This window comes from Aquarana catesbeiana, linkage group LG05 (genome assembly GCF_042186555.1).
Source record: "Aquarana catesbeiana isolate 2022-GZ linkage group LG05, ASM4218655v1, whole genome shotgun sequence".
Lineage (NCBI taxonomy): Eukaryota > Metazoa > Chordata > Amphibia > Anura > Ranidae > Aquarana > Aquarana catesbeiana.
Genome location: NC_133328.1, coordinates 382,474,783 through 382,500,897, shown reverse-complemented (window position 1 = coordinate 382,500,897; position 26,115 = coordinate 382,474,783). Strand labels below are relative to the sequence as shown.

At 42.0% G+C, this 26,115-nt stretch overlaps 1 protein-coding gene across 2 annotated transcripts in view; it reads right to left on the bottom strand.

Moving 5' to 3' along the window:
- BMP6 (bone morphogenetic protein 6) overlaps positions 1-21,142 on the bottom strand; it is a 230,309-nt gene extending 209,167 nt beyond the window's left edge. For both annotated transcript variants that reach the window (XM_073631025.1, XM_073631026.1), the window contains exon 1: positions 20,189-21,142. In XM_073631025.1, the coding sequence (XP_073487126.1) occupies positions 20,189-20,645 (457 nt within the window). In that variant the 5' untranslated portion in view covers positions 20,646-21,142. The remainder of the gene's footprint in view (positions 1-20,188) is intronic.
- Positions 21,143-26,115: the final 4,973 nt, after the last annotated feature.

The window sequence follows — 26,115 nt, the reverse complement described above, 5'->3', positions numbered from 1 at the left end:
GCACATCCAGTAGTCATTGGGTATTCTATGGGCACTTTGAAGCTAGTCAGAGGCACAAGATAAAAAAAAAGCAATAAAATATATTTTTTTACAGGTTTCACTAAAATATCTTTGCAAACAGTATCTGGGCAAATGTAAACTACAGAATGTAACTTTCACAAACATTCTCAGGTGAGGAACCAACCGGGTGCATTTGTTCTAATTGAAAGTGATTGATTCTCCACCAGGGAATGTTTGTAAAAGTCACAATCTATGTCTTTTAAATAGACCCCATAGTTACTTTCCTAGATTGAGTTATTGGGGCTGCAGTCAGTATTTTTACTAAAGGGGGCTAATTATTTTATGAACAGGGGAAACAGGGTTGAGCAGGGAATAGGAATTTCTGGAACACTTTACTTTCCTTAAATTTGATGAATAAAGTAGGCAGACTCCCTTTCAACTCTATTTGTATTCTTTATAGTTATACTATTACACCTTAGGCTCTGCTGTAGGCTAACTTGATTCCCAAATTTGGAGTGCATCCTCCACAAAAATATATGAGATTCTAGGCTCTATTGACTGCAGAACCCCTGTTTTCATGGCAAAAAATGGCTTTTTTTTTGGCAATCTCTCCTCTAGGGATACGGACAGCATTAAGAACTCCACAGAAGTTTGGTACTGCTCATTTCACCAACAACTGAAAAATAGGTATAACTCCACCTTCATTGGTGCCACTTTTCTCCTCAATTACACCAATGTGTAAATAATGCTTTTTTTTATGACTTACTTTTTCCAGAAGCCGGTTACATGAGTGCAGAGTATATTGTTGACGCCCCCTCCGGGGGGGTGGATCCATAGTGCCCTGCACTCACAATATGGCCTCATACTATAGCGTACATCTCTGCAATTACCGCGTTTGCCTGCACCGGAACGCACACATGTCCCATGTATCCCCATGAAGGTACTCCCCATCATGCCAAATGGGCTGCAGTGACTGCACAGACACATAAGCTACTATTCCCACTTTAACAGTGCAGGTGCGCTACACAAAAGCACACCCACACAGCTGTTAATTTGGGAGCAGTGACTATGTCCGTGCAGTGGCTGCATCCCAACTGAAATGAATCAGACTGCCTGCATGGAGATACATGAAACACCCGTGCATCCCAATGTAGGCAAACATGGCCTTCACACAGGCATACATTATAGTACACCTGTATGAATGTGGCCAATGTCCTCAGTTTTCTGGCTTGAATGACACCTAAGGACATCTTGTGGAGAAGAATAGGTGCTTTGGGGTACCACACCATAGAGGAGATATTACAGACAGATGGTTTTGTTTTTTTTACTGGGGGTTCGGGGGGACCATTTACTGGGTAAGTGCCGGGGGACCATTTTTTATGAAAGAAAATGCTCTCTGAGCTTTAATGTGGAAAGGACATTATACTTAGAACTTCAGGCAAATAAAACAAGTCAATAGCTGTGTCAAATTGCTGGCTACTGAATTGGGCAAGGAATGTAAATCACAAAAGTGGCTGTACAGAATTAAAAATATTTTGAAAGGTAGAAAAGCTCTCTATATGTTCTATAAATCCTTTTTTCATGTGGTGTTTATGTTACCTTGTTCAACCCCTGGAGAGACTGAATTTAGAATTTGTATTTTATAACCTGTATAAAAGCTCTCAGTATGCATTTCTGTGATATTATATATCCTATTTATTTTTTAAATAGTTTCTAGTTTTTAAATCAAACCCATATTTTATCACTGCTAATCAACTAGGTTATTGAATTACAGGATACAGACATTTACATGCTCACACGTACAGATACTAGATTCGTATAGTTAAAGCAGAACTCTGGCCAAAAATAACAAGATAAAAATGAATAGTCCATTAAAACATAAAAAGACAAATTAAGATTTTGCTGCAATATTCAATTCAGCAATTTCCCTTGCAGTACTTTTTTCATGATCATGCACTAAGGTTTCTATACCCCCCCCCCCTCCCTTTACCAAGCCCGGGGGGGCGATTGCTGAATTGCAGTGGGCATTCACAGGACAATTGAAGCAACCTACAGTTACTGATGATTGGAATACACATGAAAGGTGAAAAGATTCACTTGAATGATTATTGTGGTTGGACTTTTCAATTGTTCTACTTCTTTAGGCTAAGGTTGCTACTAATTAAAACACCTGTACTTCTGATTGGAAGGGTGAAAAATATATGGTTTGGGTGGTCCTAAGAGACAGAATGGAGAATTCAAATTTTAGCCTGGGTTCACACCTATGCGAATTAGATGTGTGTTTCCCCACATCTAATTCGCATAGCAGGAGAATGTGACTGGCTCCCTATAGAGCCGGTTCACATATCTCCGGGGCGACTGCGGTGTGCACTGCACAAAAACGCTGTGCGTCTTTGGCTCTGTTTCAGGGCCGAATTCAGGCATAGAATCGGCCCTGATTCGTCCCTGAAACGGGGAACAGGGACGCACAGTGCTCCTGTGCGATCCGCAGCCCGTTATAGTGTGAACTCGGGCTGGAAAAAAAAAAAAAAACTTACCTTCAGGGCCGGTTCACACTGGAACGTGTGCATTCGCATGTGTCTGGGTTGCCATTAACAAGTAATCGGCACCCGTGTGCATCTTGCAAAAGCAGTCTATTCAGATGTGGTACGGAAAATACACATGGAATGCGTCTTTCCTTCACTGCATTTCGGTGTGAATGGGCGCTTGATTTGCTTTCTTGTTTTAAAAAGATGCGTCAAATTTTAATTAAAATTTTCCTAAGAGTCCAAGAGTGCAGATTAGGAATGTCTAAAGCAGAGCTCCTTATCTGCTGGTCAGTGGCTTGCAGTATTAAAGCCTGGGGGGGGTTAAGTAACTCACCCCCACCCTCACCCCACCTCATCACAGCAAACAAACTTCAACTCAGTTCTGAATGATAGGAAAAGGGGAAGGCGGATTCAGTTCCCCTTTTCCTCATGGGAGAGCGGCGGGAATTACCAGTTTCAAGTTCCCCCTGGGAGCTCATGATCTCAGGGGGATCTTCTGGGCGCACGTGGCTTGGGAGAGGGATACAGGTGACCTCTCCTGGGTCTCGTGTGTATGCCTGGGAAAAAACAGTTTAAAATGGGCTTATCTGGCCCCCCCAAAGGGGCTATAAAAAGACGGTTCCGTCCCGTTAGGCACAATCTCCTCAGAAGACTGAGCTGTGGTGTTTCCCCCCCTGTCCTTTTGTCGAGGCTGTAATTATGTGATGGTGTCCCCTTTGTATAAATAACAATACAAAGGGGGACTAGTTTGTTAAAGTTGATAAAGTTTTCAAATGTTTATTTAATGTTTTTATTGTGTGGAAAGTTATGAAGTCGGTAATATATTATATGCAGCTTGAGTCGTAGTGGCTAGGTTGCTTAAAGTTTATATATTTAGTCTTTTATATGATGAATTGATATATTGTTTTTGAAACCAATAATAAACAGCCGCTGCCTTATAAAATCCAACACTTGTCTGTGTTTCTTTAATTTAAGTATAGTTTGCTATTTATGGTTCCTGCCTGCTGTCCCATGAGCCCACCATTCTGTTGGGGCCCACAGACTCCAAGATGCCAGGCGCATGCACAGTAGGGAGGCCATGTCATTGAATAAATGCCACCTGACTATGGTGGGGACATTAGTTGTTGTCAGTTTGTACTGCCCCTACTGCTCATGTGCTGGATCTGTCCACCAAATTGTGATAGAATAGTGGCAGAAGAGACCAGTAACTACCACGAATGTGTGGGATCTCAGGCTGCCATATTGTTGTCAGTCTTTCAGAAGTTTGTGTGTAAAAGTCCCTCTCGTGCACACAATATAGAAATCAGAATGCGCATGCATTTGAAGATAGTGATTATTTTATATAAATATGCATGGGGATCCTTCTGAGAGCATGGGACTGAAAATCCCTCTCGCTCCTGATGTTGACACCAGGGTGTGGATACATGCATGGGGATATTGTTTCATCACAAATTAAACTGCATACACTTGAGGCATAGTCTGCTGGGAATATGAGAGTTATTATAAGAGTCTAATCACATCTTACAAATCATGTCCGCCTCCCACATTGATAGCTGGAAATCCTAATGCCATCTTGTAGAAGTCCAAGGGAGAAACTTAACCTTTAAAAATTGCTGTTTCTACATAAAATGTGTTATTTAAAGCAGGATTTCACTATATCTAAACACCACAAACCCAAAATACTACTTAAAGCGGAGTTCCGCTTAAAAAAAATTAAATAAAAGTCAGCAGCTACAAATACTGCAGATACTTTTAATAATCGGACACTTACCTGTCCCAGGGCCCAGTGATGCAGGGGAACGAAGCCCCGCTCATTTCCCCCTCCTCTCTGCGGTGCCGGCAATGTAACTGTGGGCGCCCGGCTGTGGCTTCACAGGCGGGCACCCACTGAGCATGCACAAGCCGTGCCGCACGTCGTGACTGGCCGGGCAATCATCTGGGACCTGTGACGTGTCCCAGATGATTGCCGAGAGGGAGGGGGGAGAGGTGATCTCCCTTCCAGGGCCGTGGTGCACCGGGAGGAAGTGAGAGCTGGGACCCTCTAAAAAGAGGGTATCCGCCCCCCCCCCCAAAAAAAATGACATGCCAAATGTGGCATGTCAGGGGGGTCACCTTCCCTTAAAGCGGAATTTCCATTTTTGGGTGGAACTCCGCTTTAACCTCCCTGGCGGTTTTCCCGAGTGTGGCTTGGGGTTAAATTTCAGCACCATTAGTGGTAACCCCGAGCCACACTCGGGATTGCATTGCAGGATCCTGGTGCGATATACTTACCTTGTCCCCAGGATCCTGCAATGTCCCCCCGCTGTGTCCGCGGGCTCTGTCCTCTGCCCGATGCCTCTCTGTGCCAGGCTCTGTACTCTGCGAGCGTCGCAATGCACGGGGGCAGAGCCCGGCAGCAAATTCAAAAAAGTGAAAAATCATAATACATACAGTACAGTGTAATCTTACAAATAAATTAGAACACTTGAGAATTGAGCGATAGTGTATCGTGGGGAAATTAATATTATTATTATATTATTATTTTTTATAATTCTTTATAGTTATTTATTATATTATAATTTATGATTTTGTGTTTCAAACTTTATCATACCCCGGATATCTACTAGACTCTTAGTGGACAGATTTAAGTGCGTTATTGCTAAGAATTACAGGCCTACAATATAAAACGCCACATTTCTATTCCAAATAATTGTACCGCTTTGAGACGCAAAAATCTGACATAATCATATCTCCAGGGAGGTTAATTAATTTTTAATATACAATGAAAACCACCCATCCATCCCTGTCTCCATGCTTTAATTTGTTGAGAGATCACTTTGAAAAACACCCCTAGTATTTCTAGCCACAGCCATTTTGAATAAGGACTGGTTCACACTAAAAATCGTGATTTACAAGCAGTTCAATGTGGTGTGATTTGAGCTCATCCATTTTGAATAGGCTTAAATCTCACTCATAGATGCGCGCAGCCTATTGCACTAGGGTGTGCACCCCAAAGCTCAAACACACATGCCTTTCTCTTCAGCCTCAGCTGCACGGTCCACTGAATGAATGGGGAGTGCTCTGTGCTGAGCGGCTTTCTGTTCATTCACAAACTGAAGCATAGTAAACAAAGTTTACTATGCTTCCGTTATGAATGAACACAGTGAGCGAGTGTGTTCACTGTGTTTATTTATAAAAGGAAGGGGCTGGTAAATGACATATTTACTAGCCCCTTCCCCCGTTCTCTATCCTGAAACATCCCCCGCAGCAGCCAGGAGGAGAGAAGAGGAGGGAAACCAGCAGCACTGCGGGGTGGGGGGCAACCCAGGGGGCAGTAGGGGGACTCAGCACGGCACGCAGTAATTAGGGTGTGCCCAGGCACACCTGGCAAACCCTTTGCGCACGCCTATGATCACATTACACCTGCACCGCATGCACTACTTTTGGAAACACACTGCAACCAGATCACATTCTGGTGTGAACGAGCCCTAAGGGCAGATGATTCATGTAGGATTTACTTCCTGAAATCCATTTGTCCTTCGTTCAGGCATGCAGGCAGAAGGTTATGCTTAGCTCAGAAAACCTCTCCTCCCCTTCTCCAAATGAAAGAAAAAAAAGTCCCTGAAGACTCCTGTCCTATGACATCATTTTGGCCTAGGCCAGAAACCAGGAAGCAACTGAAGAAGTGTAAGTGTTGGAGAGGCTGGAGCTCCCCTTTCATAAGTATTTAGGGGGGTGAGGGGGCGATACTACTACTGGGACATTTTTTTTACTTAATGCAGGAAATGCATTAAGATAAAAAATGCTTGGCCTTTAGAACCGCTTTAAGGAACCACTTTAAGTGCAGGTATACACCACTGCTTTGGATGAAACCATTAGCCTTGTCAATTACTATGTAATGTTTTAATTGATGTTTGGTGGTGGCACAGGGGCACTTTGTACAAAAATGAAATATTTACCATACACCACAAATTCTTGTGCGGCCCTTTGTAAGTACTTCAGTGTACATGTGTAGCAGCAGAGATTTATACCATGTTAGCTATTGGTGAAAGCAGAATACTTGGAGCTAAACCTTTACCATTCATTCGTTAAAGATTCATTCCAAGTGTGGCAATTTTTACATAGTTACATTAGTTCAGCTTTGGACCATTGTAACTATGCATATATCATACCTGTGGGAACCCGCAAAAAAAGCCTTTTTCAATCAGGGTTTCAAGAGGTTGTTAGGGGTTCCTTGAGCAATAATCAGGTTCTGACTCTCAGATGAATAATCACTAACAATAATATTTTTAACTGTCTGTAAAAGGGGGAATTTTTACAATGACAACAAATGCAAGGAGCAGTGTTCCCAGTGACTATCACACTAATTTACTGTGAGCTGTAGATATAATATTTATTAGAAGAGGTTTCCTGAGACATGAAAGCAATTTCAAGGGTTTTTACATATTAAAAGGTTGAAAATGACTGCTCTAGAAGCTGGAAATCACTGTAGTAGACACTGCTACTCCAGTGGAGTAGGTGCAGTTGGAGAGGCAGGGCAGTGATATCATACTCTCCATCTCGTCCAATCAGAGAAAGCTTTGCATTCATTGAGAAAATGCAAAGCGTTCTCATGATGGCACTCCCAACAAGTCGTTGACCTCCTGCATTTAGAATAAGCAAAGAGCTGTTTGGCACAGAACCTAAAAGCTAGTGGAGATCACTGGAGTAGCAGTGCCTACTACAGTGATTTCCATCTTCTAGAGCATGGATCACTAAATGACAGACCACAGTCTAGGTCCTATGCTAAATAGCCTGTAGAGTAGAAAGTTATATCAAGGGTTCCTCAGTGTTGAAAAGGTTGAGAAAAGCTGCTGTAGAGGAAAGATGTGTGGACATTGGTCAGGTCACATGATCGGTTCCCAGCACCGGCTTCAGAGGAGAGGAGGGACAGCCAACAACAGATACCCCATACTAAACCTATGGGTGACGTAATCACCCAGGCATTGCAGCCGTTGTCGGTGATCTCTCCCCTGAAGCCAGCCACTCATGAGATCACTAGACCAGACTGGAGCATCCAGGGAATAGGTAAGTATGCACATCAGTCTTCTACAGGGTAGTTAGTATAGGACTTAGAATGGGAGTGGGAACAGTTTAAGATTAGATAGAAATAGACTGAACGTCCACTTTAAGCTAATTTGCTTAATGTAAATGCAATATGTTTTACATACACCAAAGGTACTGTATAATTCAATCTAAGTATATGTATAGACAACACTTTTCTTTTACTTTTGAATAGAAAAGGAAATGTTTAGAACCTCATCGGGTTTTTATTGCCATCTGTGTTCCTGTTGTTGCACCCATCTATTTGTCCCTGTGACCAGAGTCAATGAGAAAGAAAGTGATGGGGAATCCAACATTTGTCAGAGTTGTTACCTGAACAAGAAGGGAAATCTTCCAAGGGGGACCACAGTTCCAGTGACAACTGTCTAAGAGGGGAATGCCCTCTGACGAAGCGATGACGAAACGTGTCAGTGCGTGACCACACAGCATCCTACGCCGTCATGCTATCTGGCTACCCAGCCCGGGAGCAACGCTCAACGAGAAGTCAGTTGAACGGGGCGAGGTGGACAAACGATAGTGATGAGATATTTGGAAGTTTTTATATGCCTGTTACAAGCCTTTTTTGAATTTGAACATCGTAAGTGCACATTTGTAAGGGGGATAATTTTATTATCAATAAATTTTACTGGATTACGCTATGTGCACATTTTTCTTTTGCTTGCTGTGAGCAATACTTAATGGAGAGACGCAGTGCCTTCTGACAGAGAGTGTTTAAAACACAAGCGTAATTCCCTGGGTTGTCTGGTAAGTTCATTACCTTAGGGGATTGTTGCACACGCGGTGTGGTGACAGTATTCAGCTGGACTTAACCCCTTATGAACTTTTCTGATGGACAATCTGTTACTCACGATATATCCATATTCAGACACTATTATTCCAATCAGTTTGTGTGATTGTTTAGCGCCGCTAATGTTAGGTTTTTTAAATACTTGACCTCCAGAAGGTTTTACCCCCTTCATGGTCAGAGTATTTTTTGCTATTCAGCACTATGCTACTTTAACTTGCAATTACTCAACCACGCAACACTGTACCCAAATGGAATTTATATCATTTTCACACAAATAGAGCTTCCTTTTGGTGGAATTTAATCACCACTTTTTTTTTTTTTTTTGCAATAAAATAGATATATATAAAAAAAGATAAGCAGAAAAATACAGAAAATGTTGAAGAAAAACCATGTTTTTCTTAGTTTCTGTTCTAACATTTTGCAAACAAATAATCTTTCTTCAGAAATTTAGGCCAAATCTATTCTGCTACTATTTCTATTTCTTTGGTAAAAATACCCAAATCAGTGTATATTTTTAAGTCTGTGCGAAAGGTATAGAATCTACAAACTATAGTGTATATATTTGAAAATGAATCAACCTTGATGTACTGATGGCCTATCTCATTTCTTGAGGCCCTAAAATGCTAGGACTGTACAAATACCCCCCAAATGACCCCCCTTTTTTTTTTTTTTTTTTTTTTTTTTTTTTAGAAAGGAGCCAGTCAAAGATATTTAGTAAGAGGCATGGTGAGTTTTTTTGAAGTTGTACTTTTTTTTATCATAAGTTTTTGGAAAATTAAGAATTTTTTTTTCACTTTTTTTTAAACATACTGTACAGTATATTGTACATAATGTGCAGTACAGTGTCATCATATGACTGGTGTGGTGGTGATCTGGGATACTGAATGGTGACAAACTAATTTTTTTTCTTTTTTTCACATTTTTATTTTTATTGTCATCAGAGTAGTTCAGTGTCACCATAGTGACACTGTATTACTCTGTGGGGGTGATCAGGGATTTTTTTTTTTACACTGTTGTTGCTTATAATAGTGATGATCACATTTATAAGTAATAGTTTTAACTGTCATGAATGATTTTCATTCACTACAGTTTGCTTACTATTGTGACCCTGTGATTGGCTATAGCCAATCACATGGTACAGAGTACTGTGATTGGCTCAGGTACCATGTGATAGCTGTGAGCCAATCACAGCATCACAATTGTAATCAAGCCATTTATGACAGGTTTGCTTACAAGTAATCATGTAATCGCTATGAATGGTGATAGCGATCACATGATACCCTGGCCGCTCACAGTGGCCAGGTACCGAGCACCATGGCCCGCTGTGTCCACCGCTCATATGCTGAGCAAAGTACCAGTAGGTCATCTAGCCTGGAGCTGCCGCACGCCCATAGTAAATGTACTGTGGGTGGATGGCAACTGGTTAACCATTCTCTGTGCTATTCAAATCTTGGCCATATGTACATTTAAATGCATTTGTCAAATTCTAGAGCAAATATGTCAGGAAGCAAATTTGATATGATATACATAAATGCTATGTGAAGAAATACTATCATACACTGCCGCATTATCAAAATTTGTAATAGCATTGAAGCACAAGCACATAAAAATGAAAATGTAATATTTTATGTACATACAACAAAAATGTCTCATTTATGTAATTTCATAGAAATAAGAATGTGGAGAGGAGGGGCAGTAACAATCTCCACCTCATCCAATCAGAGAACCCTTTGCATTCTTTGGGAAAATACAACGTGTTCTCTGAAAGACACCTGTGCTGAGGGAGTGACCACCTGTGTTCACTAAGCAGCAGGGCAACCACTCTGTGTTAGCCCCAAAAGCAAACAGCAATCACTCTAGTAGCCATGCCTACTACTGGAATTTCTATCTTCCAGGGGGATCAGCCAGGTATGGCATATGCATACTTACATTGATCCAAGCAGGACCAATGTAACTATGTAAAAATATTTATACCCAAACTTCAGCTTTAATGTGCTGACAAGACGCACGCTGATAGGAAGAGAAAGCAGAGTAACAGAGAGAGACAAGTTAATTACTGCACTGCTTCTCATTTTACTGTCCAATCATTGGCTGTGGCGGGTCCAGGACAACCTTGGCTCAGAAAGAACCAGCTGAATGATGCTGGCCATAAGGCTAGGTTCACATCCCTGTGTGTGGGGAGGAATGCGGCAAAATAGAGCACATTCCTGACCCACAGAGAAATGTGCTGCACTTTAGCAGACACGTGATGGTACCATTAAGAATTCCCAATGGCACCTCCATGCATCGTCAACCGTGGTGCAATTTTGGGTGCGCTAAGCTACATGATGCCACAACTTACACAACTTACTGTCACTGTTTTTTTTTTTAATGGAGCTGTGTGCAGACAGCCTATCTTACTCCATGGAGACGCAGCAGGTCCTAATTTGACAGTGTGTATTTGGAGTCACTCACCCACACCTGCACACCTGTCACATTAGGACCTGTGGGTGTGTTCATACAGCCGCTGCGTCCCCTGAGTAACAGAGAAGAGAGTGATGTCACCAGCAGACCAGGATCTCCAAAATGGGTCCAAAGCTTTGATCAGCGATCACATCGTTACATCAGATTGCAATGTTTCGGAGCCACCCAGGACCCCCCCATCAGACGTCACATGCCCGATGATATCTGCTGTAACGAAGTGATCGCTGATCAAAGCTTTGGACGTATTTTGGAGATCTTGGTGTGCTGGTGTCATCACTCTCTCTCTCTGACTATTCACGGTTCCAGCTGGTGGTCGCTTCAGCACCCACTTACACATACAGCCATCTCTACAGGAAGGTGTGTGCTTGGAATAGTGCTTTGGGACCCATGGAGTAACAGGTGGCTCCAATCGCACAAACAAACTGCACATTCACACTGTATGTGCCAGAGAACCAGTGTAAATGAGCCCCTCATTTTTCTAAATCATTTTTTTACATTTTATTTACATTTATTTACATTTTTTTTTACAACTCCATTGGAGGAGGAGGGGGGCTTTGGTGAAATACCAGGGGTCTAAACAGACCCCCGATGTCTCACTTTTGACACAGAGAAAGAAAATTGGGACATCCTCAATCTTTCTCCACAGCCTCAGCTGTACTGCAATGAATGAACAGGGAGTGCTCTGTACAGAGGCTCCCTGTTCCTTCACAAACTGAAGCATAGTAAACACAGTTTACTATGCTTCTGTTATGAATAGACACAGTGAGTGATTGTTACCAATCACTCTTTGCATTCATTTAAAAAATGAAGTGGCTGTCCACGTTCTGATTTCCCGTGCTGCTTGGGTCCCCTGTGTGTCCTGCAGAGCTTCCCCTCCTCTCCCACTCACTGACTGCTGCAAGACACAGCTGTACTGCAATGAATGGACAGGGAGTGCTCTGTACAGAGGCTCCCTGTTCCTTCACAAACTGAAGCATAATAAACAGTTTACTATGCTTCTGTTATGAATAGACACAGTGAGTGATTGTTACCAATCGCTCTTTGCGTTCATTTAGAAAATGAAGTGGCTGTCCACGTTCTGATTTCCCGTGCTACTTGGGTCCCCTGTGTGTCCTGCAGAGCTTCCCTTCCTCTCCCACTCACTGACTGCTGCAAGACACAGCTGTACTGCAATGAATAGGGAGTGCTCTGTACAGAGGCACCCTGTTCATTCACAAACTGAAGCATAGTAAACCCAGTTTACTATGCTTATGTTATGAATAGACACAGCGAGTGATCGGTACCGATCACTCTTTGTGTTCATTTAGAAAAGGAAGGGGCTGTCCATGATCTGATTTCCCGTGCTGCCTGGGCCCCCTGTGTGTCTTGCAGAGCTTCCCCTCCTCTCCCACTCGCTGACTGCCACAAGGCACAGGGGAGCCTGGGAAGCAGGGGGGGAATCAGATAGTGGACACAGTGGGTGATCGGGGGAACAATTACTTGAACGGATCCCCCTGTGTGGCTCTCCCTTCTACTTGCCTAAACTACCTGAAGATCTGAAAAATCTCAACCACAATAATCAGTCATATGAATTTTTACACCTTTCATGTGCAATGCAATTATCAGTGATGGCAGGTTGCTGAAGTTGTCCTATGAACACCCACTTCCCACCAGGTTTGATAAAGGTAAGATGTGGTTAGCAGGGGGCATGGATATTAAAGGGACAATGATGGATTCTGATGGAGAGAGGCAGTGTAAAAGGACAGCATTTCATCAGCTGGGATGCAGGCTCTGATTAGGCTGCTGCAGCCTGCGATTGCATGCATTTTCTGGCCTGCAACTTGCCACCCAGCAGTAATTTTGTGAGAGTTTGCATGGCAATCTGATGCAGCACTGTTATAAGACATACAGTACAAGGATGAATGGCTGGGCTGGGGTTCATGTTCACTATAAATGGAAAGTGCTGCATGTACATACCCAACATTTTGAGATGGGAATGAGGGACACCTACTATCAAACGTATGTAGGCATAGGACACGCCCCCCCGCCACACCCACTTAAAGGAGATTTAACCAAAAAAAAGGTTAATTAAATCCACAAGGAATTTTTTTACCACAACTATTCCTTTATATTGGCTGTTAAAATGTACAAATGCAGCAATTTAGAATTTGAATGAAAGGTTTAGCACTGGGAAACACTTTTTGAAAGATAAAAAGTGCATTTTATATATAACTATATAGATCAGACCAAAATGAGGGACAAATGAGGAGGGAGGGAGAAAGAGGGACAGAGGGACATTGTTCCAAATCAGGGACATTCCCTCGAAATCTGGGACAGTTGGGAGCTATGCATGTAGTAGTGGGCAAAGCATCTTTTTTAGCACAGAAGTGCTGTAATCATTTCATTGAGTTTCACTGGCCAACGCAGAGACAAGACAATTTGCCTCATTTCCTATGGTATCAGTTCACATCAATGTGCTACATGCAGTCTTTTTTTTTTTTTTTTTTTCAGAGAAGTGGGCTGCGAGAGAAATCACGGTATGCCCTACACCAATTGTGCAATTTCAATACATTTGCAAGGAAAAAAAGTATCCCAGCAGTCTTGCGTTTGGTGCAGCTGCTGGTGTGAATCAGCCTTTAAATGTAAACTATATTTTACAAGTGTGACATGTCTGATCACCAAACTTAAGACTATGTATACAGTCTATATTTTAAATATTATGAATGTTCAAACGATGACTTGATATATACATAGATTTCCATATATTTAGTCACAAAGAAGAGTATTTATATATGCAAAAGAATACTAATTAAATTTAAAATGAATTAAAGTAATAATTAAAGTAATCTGTCCATGTCTGGATTTATATCACAGAGCAATACAGGATTCACTCTGGACGTGACCATTTGGAATATATATTGCAGCATACAAGCCTAGACGTATTCTCAAAGTTGCAGCCAAAATACAACATGCAAAAACTGATGACATTCCACTACTTAGAACATGACAATGGCAATTTTTTTTTTTTTTTTTAATCACTTCATTTTTTATTGTTATTTTTTCATACAGACAATAACTAAAACAACAAAGAATATACAACCCTGGCACATAATAAAAACACACAAAAAAAAACAAAAAAAAAAAAAACAACCCCTCCTATGCCCGTACTCTTTTCTCTCCCCCCCTCCATATTCCATCCTCCAATTATATATCCAAAATATCAAGCCATCTTCTCCATATCTTTTCAAAATTCCCTGGGTGTCCTCTATGCAAAAAAATTTATTTTTCCTTACCTAGGGTTTCCCTTATTTTTATCTTCCACTCTGCTACTGTACGTGGAAATGGTGATGTCCACGTCTGTGCTATAAGCTTACGAGCCTGAAATAGGCTCCTAATTATTGAAATCCTATATTTACCCGGGATTTCTTCTTCATCCAGGATACCCAAAAGGCACCCCTCTGGGTCTGGAGAAAACCCGGTCCCAAAAACACTATTAATCATAAATACCACCTCGTTCCAATAACGATGGAGTTTGGGATAAATAGAATTAAACAGGAATTTCTTCTTTGTTTCAATATGCTCTACATACAACACTCTTATGCCGCGTACACATTGATCGAACATTCCGACAACGAAATCCTGGAATTTATTTTCTGACGGATGTTGGCTCAAACTTGTCTTGCATACACACGATCGCACAAATCTTGTCAGAAATTCTGAACGTCAAGAACACCGGTGACGTACAACACGTACGACGAGCCGAGAAAAATGAAGTTCAATAGCCAGTGCGGCTCTTCTGCTTGATTCCGAGCATGCGTGGAATTTTGTGCATTGGAATTGTCTACACAGGATCGGAATTTCCGACAACGGATTTTGTTCTTGGAAAATTTGAGAACCAGCTCTTAAATTCTTGTTGTTGGAAATTCCGACAAAAAATGTCCGATGGAGCCTACACACGGCTGGAATTTTTGAGAACAAGCTCCTATAGAACATTTGTTGTCGGAATGTCCGATCGTGTGTACGCGGCATTATTGTTCTTGTGGCAAATTTGCTTTGTACACCAACTGCAGGGCTTTTTTTCAGGGGGAACTTGGTGGAACTCAGTTCCACCACCTCTGGGTCAGACCCTTTGGTGCCTGCTCACCACAATCACTTGTAAACACACAAGTCTGGTTTCTGTGTTTACAAGTGACAGCTGTGCACTCTGTATGTAATGCAATCCTGGTATTTAAGGCCCCTTTAAGACCCTCCTACTGTTTTCGTGAAATTTGACTGAACACACCCACTATTTGATGTCATTTGGAGGGTGTGTGTAGGGGGAGGGGTTTTGGGGGGTCGTGGTTGAGTTCCAGCACCTATTGTTTGAGAAAAAAAGCCCTGACCATATGTATAGGTTTACCTTACTTTTTAAAGTGGTCTCAGTTGAGTGTTGGGGATACCCCAAACCAATGTCATTTTTTGTTTTTGTGCGAATATTGAAAACGGATTTGGTGATCTAGCTGAGATCCTCTCCTCGTGCCCTTTCTGCCCCCCTATTGGACAGCAGGGCTTCCCTTTGCATGTTGCTGATATTTGCATAGTACACTAACCCAACTGTAATATCTTAGGAGGCTCTGAGAAGAAGCCTACTACACCTGACTGTGTACTCGCTATTGATTGCTTGGGACCACCTCAGAAAGAAAGGCGAGTCCACAGGCTTGCTGCAAAGAAATCCTGTTATCAGTATAATGTTGTCATTTCAAACCTCTTTCAGTTCTGTACATTTTATTTTACCTGATTCTTATGCTTCAGCTTTAATACTTTCCGAGTCACTGACCTGGGACAGGTAGGTAGATCACATGTATAGCTGTATGCTTGTCCTGCTTTAGTGATCCTGAAAGTATTAACGTCATAGACTCATAGGAGGCACATTTGTTTTTGCTATTTATTCTGGTAAACACTAGAGAAATACACCATCTAATAAATAAAAAATACAAAAATATAGTGTATTTCTGCAATACACATATTTGCCCAATTTTGGATCCCTTTAAAGTGGAAGAAAACTTCCACCCTTAGCTTTTACCTATAGGTAAGCCTAGAATAAGGCTTACCTATAGGAAGTGTAAATATCTCCTAAACGTGCGCCATTTAGGAGATATTTACTGTACAAGCAGCCAGTGACATCACTGGCACGTGCGCTCTAAATGAACGGGCACTCGCGCTGTTCCTTCAGAGCCCTGTGCCATAACTGGCGGCTCCCCTGTGCATGCACGGATGTGACATCAACCCGGAAGCAAGATGAGTGAAGATGGGAGCGCCGGCAGCTCTGACAACTCAGCGCTGGAAGAGGTTTGTTTTAAAGAGTCTGCTCACATAATTTGTAATAAAACATCTTTGTCATTCTGAAGCTTCCCTCCAACCACTTTGCATATTATTTTATATATATATTGTGACTGTACTTGCCAAATATGCTGCAGAAATCTCCCTCCACTAAGTCTAGCTGCATCCGTTTTAACTGTGGGCAGCTGAAGCTGCTGCCTGTTCACTTCCTGATTTACACAGACACACAGAGGCACACCTCCAGCTCTGCAGCTCTCATTGGCCCTCTTATGACTCATCCGCCCCTCCCTTCCTGGCAAATTCTCACAAGAGTGAGAGAGCTGTGCATGATGTCATAAGCCTAGGCTTTTTACCTGACAAGAAACAGCAAGTGGACTATATAAGGTATTTACTGGCAGAAAAAAAAATGTTTTACTATCCAAAGTTAAAACAACAAGGGCAGAAGATTTAATAGATGGAAACATGAAAAAATGACTGAAGTTCTGCTTTAAAGTAAATGTAAAGCTTCCATTTTTTTTAAAATAACAAACATGTCATACTTACCTTCACTGTGCAGTTCGTTTTGCACAGATTGGCCCAGATTTTCGACTTCTGGGGTCCCCGGCGGCTCCTCCCCGCATCGTATAACCCCCTAGGAGAAGCGCTCTCACGGAGGGTTACCTTGCGGGCGTGCTCCTGAGTCCATCATTCGGCGTTCATTCATCGCCGAATGTAGGACTCGGCCCCGCCCCCCCAGCGCCCACATCATTGGATTTGATTGACAGCAGTGGGAGCCAATGGCTGCGCTGCTATCAATCTATCCAGTCAAGAGCTGGGACCCTCGGGCAGAGGAAGAGCGCGTCTCCGCCGAAAGAAATTCCAGGGTTCAGGCAAGTAAAATGGGGGGGCTGGTCACTGCCAGGTGTTTTTTCACCTTAATGCATAGGAAGATGAAAAAACACGAGGGTTTACAACCCCTTTAAGGTAAATTTAACATATTGTGCTAGTTTGCAATGCATACTAGTGCATTATGACATTACTTTGCAGGGTAAGAAGAAAAGAAAAACGTCCAGCGGTTCACAACCGCTTTAAAGATACTGTAAGTAAGACAAATACTTTTTTTGTTCTCTCTTGATCTGCTCTTTAATCCTGTTGTGGCCGACAACACACAGCTTTTTTTTTTTTGTTGACTGAATGGTGTCAGCCCTGCCCAGTTGTCTTTTGCTAAACTAGTTAACCAGGCACCTTTCTATTATAAAGCTCATTCATTCTGTAGAGCACTTTAAAGCGGAGTTCTGCCTGAAAAAAAAAACAAATACTGCAGCTGCTGACTTGTAAAATAAGGACACTAACCTGTCCAGGGCACCCACAATGTCCTCACCCGAAGCCGACCTGTCCCTCGGCTCCCGGGCGGAGGCGCCAACATCTTCACTAAGGGAATCAGGAATTTGCACTTATCAAACAAATAATAACATATTTATAACATTTTGTTATAAATATAATATAACAAAATGTTTTCAATGGTGTATTTAAAGTGACACTAAACTCTATTCAAGTATGCACTGTCTACTGCTCATTCCATACAAATACAAATGAGGAGGAAGAGGAAAGGTTCAGAAGCTCATGGAGGATAAGGAGAATAAGGCAGAAAAAATACAATAAAAAACTATTTAATCAAAAATACATTACAGGGCTGAAAAAAGTAGTGAATGTGTATGAATTATTTTCAGAGAATAAGGATATTGTTTTCATTTTAGCAGACCGAAAGGGAACAAATAAGAAGCATAATTTAATGTAGGGTTTTTTTTTTTTTTTTAAGAATATCCATGAATCCAACCAAATACTACTACTACTACTACTACTACTACTACTACTACTACTACTACTACTACTACTACTACTGGGGAAAAAAAGCAGACACTAGCCACTGCAATGTTAGAGCAATAAATCATACTATGTCATTACAGTATAACACAAAGCATAGTAATTATAGTGGTAGCTCGTATAAGCAAAACTGCAAAACCAGCATAGCACATGTCTGTTTGATCATCAAAACATAACTGGAAAAAAAAGGAAAGCAAAACATAAGTTGCTACAAACATCTAGTATAAATAAAAGTATCTGAATGCTGAAAATAAGGTAGCTTTTTTTTTTTTTTTTTTTTTTTTTTTTTACTTTCTTCCACAGACAGCATACTATCACATTAATATCATTTTTATACAAAAGACAGTCGGGAAGCCTGATTCAGCACTTCCTTGTCATCCTGTGTTTAGGGTTATTATATTATTATCAGTCTAAAAGTTGCATTGTCATCTCAAGTCATGTGATATTGCAACTTTCTATTTTCCCACAGTATCACTGTGCTGTTTTTATTTAATTTATATTAATGTATTCCTCCAACACCATTTTCCCGAACTATAATGAATGATGTTTAGTGTTAAAATAAGAAGTGAATGAAAACTGCAATCAAAAGCTTGTGAATAAAAATAAAAAAAAAATTAAAATGACTATTTCTTGTGTGTTTCCCATATGTTTTTTCGATTAGCTTCACATGTTTTAAAAGAAAAAGTATCTTTGCAGTGCAATAAATCTCTACCATATGCATCGTTTCTATGTATTTCTGAGCAAAATAGCTTGTGCCTATTGCGACATAGTTGACATGAAAGCAATGATTACACGCTTGTGCCTGTAAAGTGTATTTATAGCCTTTTTTTTTTTTTTTTTAGAATGTAGAAGGGTTAGGTCCTCTGTCAAGTTTTTATTGCTTTCTGTGACCCCAGAGGACCTAGCCCTTCAACACTCTAAAAAAAAAAAAAAAAAAAAAAAAAAAAAAAAAAAAGGCTATATATACACTTCACTCTCTCTATTGGTCCTTTTGGCTAAAAAAAACCCTGATAGGTGTCCTAATCCCTCCTTACTCTATCCAAAACTAAAATACATTTTTGGTTCAGTTATATATTAACTCAGTAATAAACCCAAAAGCAAGCATATTTTGCAGCTTACCAATTCTAAGATGTGATGTCTGCATTAGTTTCCTTTATTTTGTTTTTTTTTCTTTTATTTTCATCTGTGATCTGGCCAGTAAGTCTGTTGTTTTTCATCAGAACAAGCTCTCTTGCAGTTACAGGGATGAGACAAACCATTTAACACTGACAGGGGTGCATACAATGATCAGTTTTCATTTATCTATGTGAAACCTTTAACCCAAAACGAAAAAAAAAAAAAAGAAACCTGTTTGATGTAAGAGATTATAAAGTATTAAAGGGGTTGTAAACCCTCACCGTTTTTTACCTTAATGCATTCTATGCATTAAGGTGAAAAACATTTTTTAATGCAGCAGCACCCCCGAGCCCCCTTTATATTTTACCTGAGCCCTGAAATTTGCACGATGGGAACGAGCACACCAGCTCCGGCCTGATTGGATAGATTGATGGCAGCGCATCCATTGGCTCCCACTGCTGTCAATCAAATCCAATGACACGGGTGCTGGGGGGCGGGGCCGAGTACGGCATTCGTGTCTATGGACGCAAATGCTGGACTCGGGAGCGCGCCGCAGGGTAACCCCGTTGGGAGAACGCTTTTAGGGGGTTATCTAAAGGGGGGAGAAGCCGCAAGAGCCACCGGGGACCCCAGAAGAGGAGGTTTGGAGCCACTCTGTGCAAAACGAGCTGCACAGTGGAGGTAAGTATGATATGTTTGAAATTTAAGAAAAAAAAATAAAAACCCTTACAATCACTTTAACTGGAGTTCAGCTTCAATTTGTTGGTGTATCTAAATCTGCTAGTCCATCTAACACACACTCCCCCCAGACTGACAATGCTGCTATCCAAATTTGCTCCATGTGCTCCTTCATCTAAAATGAAAACAGAGGAAAATAAGTAAAAAAAAAAAAAAAAAAGAAGAAGAAAAAACGAATGCAGCCACCACATCTAATGATTGGTAAACTGCAATATATTATATTTACATTTTCCCTACGCTACCCACAACTAAAAAGGTTTTTTAATAAAGCGCCCCTATATTGAAAAAGGGTGGGCATGGATTAAAGACTCACCCAGGTTGACAAAGCTCATGACCATGTCAGCATCATTGAGAAACGCGCTGTCCTGGGCACTGGCCAGTGGACTGTTCAGTAGACTCTTGACCTTCATGTGATGGCTGTGAGGGTATGTTCTGTGTGTCCAGTCTCTAAGGTCCATTCCCTGTTCCTGACCAGACATGGCATTATACAGGTCCAGCATGAAGAGGGGAGCAGAGTTGAGTCTCCCAGGCTGGTGCAGCTGAGCAGGACTAAGTCCATGCACCGGTCTTGGTCTATGGGGCAGTCCAAGGATGGAGAGGATCTCCTTCTGCATCTCCCTCTTTTCGTGGTTCTTCAAGCGCCTGTATAAGAAGCCACTGTCCATGTTAGCTCTTCTGCTGCTTTCAACCAGTGTCCCTTGTGCCAGGGACAGCAGCAGGGAGCAGGAGACCCAGAGTGACCAAGAAATGGGTAAAGCTGACCTCTCCATGCTCCCTGCCAGGGAATGAGCAGGGTCCAAGTAGTCCACCTATAGTAGATATTACTGATGCTCTGAAGACCAGCTCAAGGAGAACATTTCAAATGTACACTTCCATTTCCTCCTGAGTAATGCAGGCTGATGGTCCTCAAGGCAGTGTACAGAGAGATGGGAAGCACCTGCCTAGTACCTGCCAGTCAGCTCCCACTTTCCTTCTGAAGGTCTCCTTCAGTATTGCTCATCATATGTCTGTATCCTGCCCAGAAAAGTCATCATCTCACATACCATCCCAAGGACACCAGCTGCTGATTAATGGCAACAAATGAAATGGTGTGGAAATGAGCCTCAGAAAGGAGAGGAGCCGTTATCATCACATGTGCTGTGCTCTATTTCCCCGGGTCATACACCCTTTTCAATGAGAAGAGAAAACTTCTTACAGCTTTCTGTGCTTTGCTCTTCTTCCATCGCATGTACTGACTCACTTCTTCTGCACAGGGATTTATGTGCGGGCAACACGGGCCCACAGGAGACATCTAGTGGCCGTTCTGTAGAATGAACCGATTCAAGTCAATCCCAGGCACAGAGACTTACATGCTAGAGACACAGCGCAGACTTTGTTCGCAGGGAAGCAGAAAAAGGTTAAGGCTCTGTTCACACCTAGGTGTTGCTGTTTTACATGCGTTTTTCGGGCGGTTTTGTAGAGTTTTTGTACAGGCGTTTTCAAGGTTAAAAGGTCACCAATGTAAAATAATTAAAAACGCCTATAATCTGCCAAAAAAGAAGCTCCTGTACTTTTTTGAGCAACTGGCATTTTGCTTTAGGGGACAATGCTCAGATGTGAACAGGAAACATTGAATTGAATGGGATTTGTCTTGTTGGGCATTTTTAGAGCTGAGGCTAATGCCGCGTACACACGGTCGGACTTTTCGTCTACAAAAGTCCGACGGACGCCGACGGACCAAAGCCGGCGGACAATCCAATCGTGTGTGGGCTTCCCCGGACTTTCAGTGGACTTTTCCAGCTGCAAATCTGACGGACTTTAGATTTTAAACATGCTTCAAATCTTTACGTCGTAACTCCGCCGGACGCAGAAATCCGCTCGTCTGTATGCTAGTCCGACGGACAAAAACCCACGCTAGGGCAGCTATTGGCTACTGGCTATCAACTTCCTTATTTTAGTCCTTTTGTATGTCATCACGTACGAATCCGTTGGACTTTTGTGTGATCGTATGTAGGCAAGTCCGTTCGTTAGAAAGTCCGCCGCAAGTCCGCCAAAAGTCCGTCGAAAGTCTGTCGGACAGGCTGTCGGACTTTTGTAGCCGAAAAGTCCGACCGTGTGTACGCGGCATTAGGCCCCATTCACACCCGGGTGTTTGTAGCTTGAAACCTGAAGCTACAAAACGCTGGAGGGGAAAAAATCAATTACTCTCTATGGAGATGGTTCACATCTCCACGCCAAAACACCTGAAGCTCAAATAAGTTCTGGAACCTTTTTTTTTAGGCAGATTTGGGCGTTTTTCTGCTTTTTACATTGGTGACCCTTTGACCTGTACAAAATCGCAGCAAAAATCGTGGCACAATCGCATGGCTTTCTGCCTGAAAACGCTACGCTCAGGTGTGAATGGGGCCTTAGAGCATAAAAACGCCCAAAACCGCCTAGCAGAGCCTAAGGCCCCATTCACACCTGAGCATTTTGTAGCTTGAAGCCTGAAGCTACAAAACGCTGGAGGGGAAAAAAATCAATTATTGTCTATGGAGATGGTTCACATCTCCACTCCAAAACGCCTGAAGCCAGAAGCCCCAAAACGCCTGAAGCTCAAACAAGTTCTGGAACTTTTTTCTAGGCAGATTTGGGCGTTTTTCTGCTTTTTATATTGGTGACCTTTTGAACTAAACAAAATCGTGGCAAAAATGTGTCAAAATCGCAGCAAAAACGAATTAAAACGCGCCAAATCACGGTAAAATCACACAACTTTCTGCCTGAAAATGCTACGCTCAGGTGTAGAGGCTCCATGCACACTGGCGTAAAAAACGTTGCTTCTACAGGAGTTTTGTGTTCTGCCTGTAGAAGCAACTCAGTGTTATCCTATGTGGCCATGCACATTAGAACGTTTACAGGCATATTTTGAGATCAACGTTTAGAGGTAGGAAAAAAAACCCCCTTCTTATTCGCGTTTCTGATTTGAGCTCACTGGCAGAAAAAAGGTAAAACTCTCCTAAACTTGTCTAAATTCTGTACAAGAAATGCTCAATATGAGCTTTTTTTAGAGCCCTTGCACACTGGGGCGGGGGGCGGCGTCGGCGGTAAAACGCCGCTCTTATTAGTAAAACCGCCCCGCTAGCGGCCGAGAAAGGGTTAAATACCACCGCAAAGCGCCTCTGCAGAGGCGCATTGCCGGCGGTATAGCCGCGCCGTCCCATTGATTTCAATGGGCAGGAGCGGTAAAGGAGCGGTATAAACACCGCTCCTTCACCGCTCCGAAGATGCTGCTGGCAGGACTTTTTTTACCGTCCTGCCAGCGCATCGCTCCAGTGTGCAAGCCCTCGGGGCTTTCACACTGGGATGACAGCAGCGGCACTTTTGGGGCGGTTTGCAGGCGCTATTATTAGCGCAATAGCGCCTGCAAACTGCCCCAGTGTGCAAGGGCTCTTACTCCAAAGAGAACAGACATTTTTTTAAAGTCTTTTTAAGACTTAATGGGGCGTACACACGGTCAGACTTTTCGGCTACAAAAGTCCGACGGATGCCGACGGACCAAATCCGGCGGACAATCTGATCGTGTGTGGGCTTCCCCGGACTTTCAGCGGACTTTTCCAGTCGCAAATCTGGCGGACTTTAGATTTGGAAATTGCTTCAAATCTTTACCCAGAAATCCGCTCGTCTGTATGCTAGTCTAACGGACAAAAACCGACGCTAGGGCAACTATTGGCTACTGGCTATCAACTTCCTTATTTTAGTCTGGTGTATGTCATTACATACGAATCAGTCGGACTTTTGTGTGATCGTATGTAGGCAAGTCCGTTCGTTAGAAAGTCTCCCGCAAGTCCGCCAAAAGTCCGTTGAAATTTTGTCGGACGAGCTGTCGGACTTTTGTAGCCAAAAAGTCCAACCGTGTGTACGCCCCATAAGAAGTAGGGTTTGGCTTGTAGAAGGGTTCATGCACACGGTCCTTAAAAAAACGTTGCTTCTACAGGAGTTTTGTGATTTGCCTGTAGACACAGCTCAATGTTATCCTATGTGTCCATGTACATTAGGACATTGAGAGGCGGATTTCAAGCTCACTGTTTAGAGGCAGGAAAAAACCCTTCTGGTTTGCGTTTTTATGGCAGAAAAAAACACTAAATGCTCCTAAATACCTGTAAAAAATGCTCTATAAGAGCGTTTTTTTTGTTCTGCCAAAGGGAACTGGCATTTATTTAACCGCCTTAAGACCAGTCGCCACAGTTGTACTGGGCAGGTTGGCTCTCCTGGGCGATTTGCCGTCATTGTACGTCGGCTGCTTTAAGAGCTCTAGGGGGCGTGCCGCCGGAGCCGATCCATGTGACCAGGGGCTGCAATGTCCACCGCCCAACCCGCGATCGCTACACAGAGAGTCAGAACAGGGATCTGTCGTAAATGGACAGATCCCCGTTCTGATAGGGGAGGAGAAACAGATCTGCTTTTCCTAGTGATTAGGAACAGCAATCTGTCTCCTCCTCCAGTCAGTCAGATCCCCCCCCCCTCCAAATTTAGAAACATCTCCCTAGGGAACACAGTTAACCCCTTGATTGCCCCTAGTGTTAACCCCTTCCCTAGCAGTGACATTTACACAGTAATCAGTGCATTTTTATAGCACTGATCGCTGTATAAATGTCAATGGTCCCAAAAATGTGTCAAAAGTGTCTGATCTGTCCGGCGCAATGACGCAGTCCCACTAAAAATCGCATATCGCCGCCATTACTAGTAAAAAAAAAATAAAAATGCCATAAATCTATCCTCTATTTTGTAGATGCTATAACTTTTGTGCAAACCAATCAATATATGCTTATTGTGATTTTTTTTACCAAAAATATGTAGAAGAATACATATTGGCCTAAACTGATGAAGAATTTTTTTTTTTTTTAAATTTTTGGGATATTTATTATAGTAAAAAGTAAAAAATATTGTTTGTTTTTTTTCCAAAATTGTCGCTCTTTTTTTGTTTATAGCACAACAAATAAAAACCACAGAGGTGATCAAATACCACCAAAAGAAAGCTCTATTTGTGGGAAAAAAAGGTCATCAATTTTGTTTTGGGTACAATGTCACATGACCGTGCAATTGTCAGTTAAAGCGACGCAGTGCCGTATCACAAAAAATGGCCCGTTCATTAAGGGGGAAAATCTTCCGGTCTTTAAGTGGTTAAAGTGATTGTAAAGGACCCATTCAGTTCAAAATAGAAATTGAAGGCATACCTCCCAACTTTTTGAGATGGGAATGAGGGACACCTATCAGCAAAAGTATGTGGGCATAGGATACACCCCTTGCCACGCCCCCTTAAAGGAGACTTGTACAAAAAAACAAGATTGGTTAAACCCACACGTGCTTTTTTAACCACTACTACCTTTTATTATAGCTTTTGGAATTTACAAATGCAGCAATTTAGAAATCAGTTTAGGGCTGGAAAACACTTTTTGATAGATAAAAAGCGCATTTTATATACATCTATATAAACCAGACCAAAATGAGGGACAAATGAGGAGGAATGAGGGACAGAGGGACATTGCTCCAAATCAGGGACAGTCCCTTTATCCCTCTAAATCAGCGACAGTCGGGAGCTATGATTAAAGGCAAAACATTTGTGTATATATATATATATATATATATATATATATATATATATATATTTATAAATACCTTTTTCCCTTTTTAATAAGTGATCACATTCTCTCTGTTGCATAAGAGCTGGGGGAGGAGAGGCAGCAGGACACTGAGCTTCCCAATGAATGGCTGTGCAGCGGGGGCATGTCAGGACAAATCTGATCATTGGAGGAGAGCAGGCTGAGTTTCCAGCATAGCTAGAGTACTGACCACGGTGTGCTTTCCTGCTTAGGCTTTATGCACACATAGCCTACTTTGACCCCTGGCCGGTGGTCAAACTGTTTCTATATTGAACGAGATTCTTCCACGTTCGGGAGAGGGAGGTTGAGCAGCTCCTAAACTATCCTAAAAGCCTTTGTGTACATGGACATATAGGAGTGAATTCACTAACGTTTACCGTATGCGATAAGGGTATCATATTACTCATTTGCATAAATTATTGCATGCGGCAAATTAAGTCCAATTTATTAAAAAAAAAAAATTAGGATTATGCTGTATTTACCGGGAAAAAAATGTGATGGTAAATATGGCTTTAAAAACACTTAAGCTCAATTCACAAACAGGTCAGAGAGTAAAAAAGCATGCGATATTTATCATCAGGGTTTTCCTGGTAGTATCACATGTGGTATTTGTAAAAAAAAG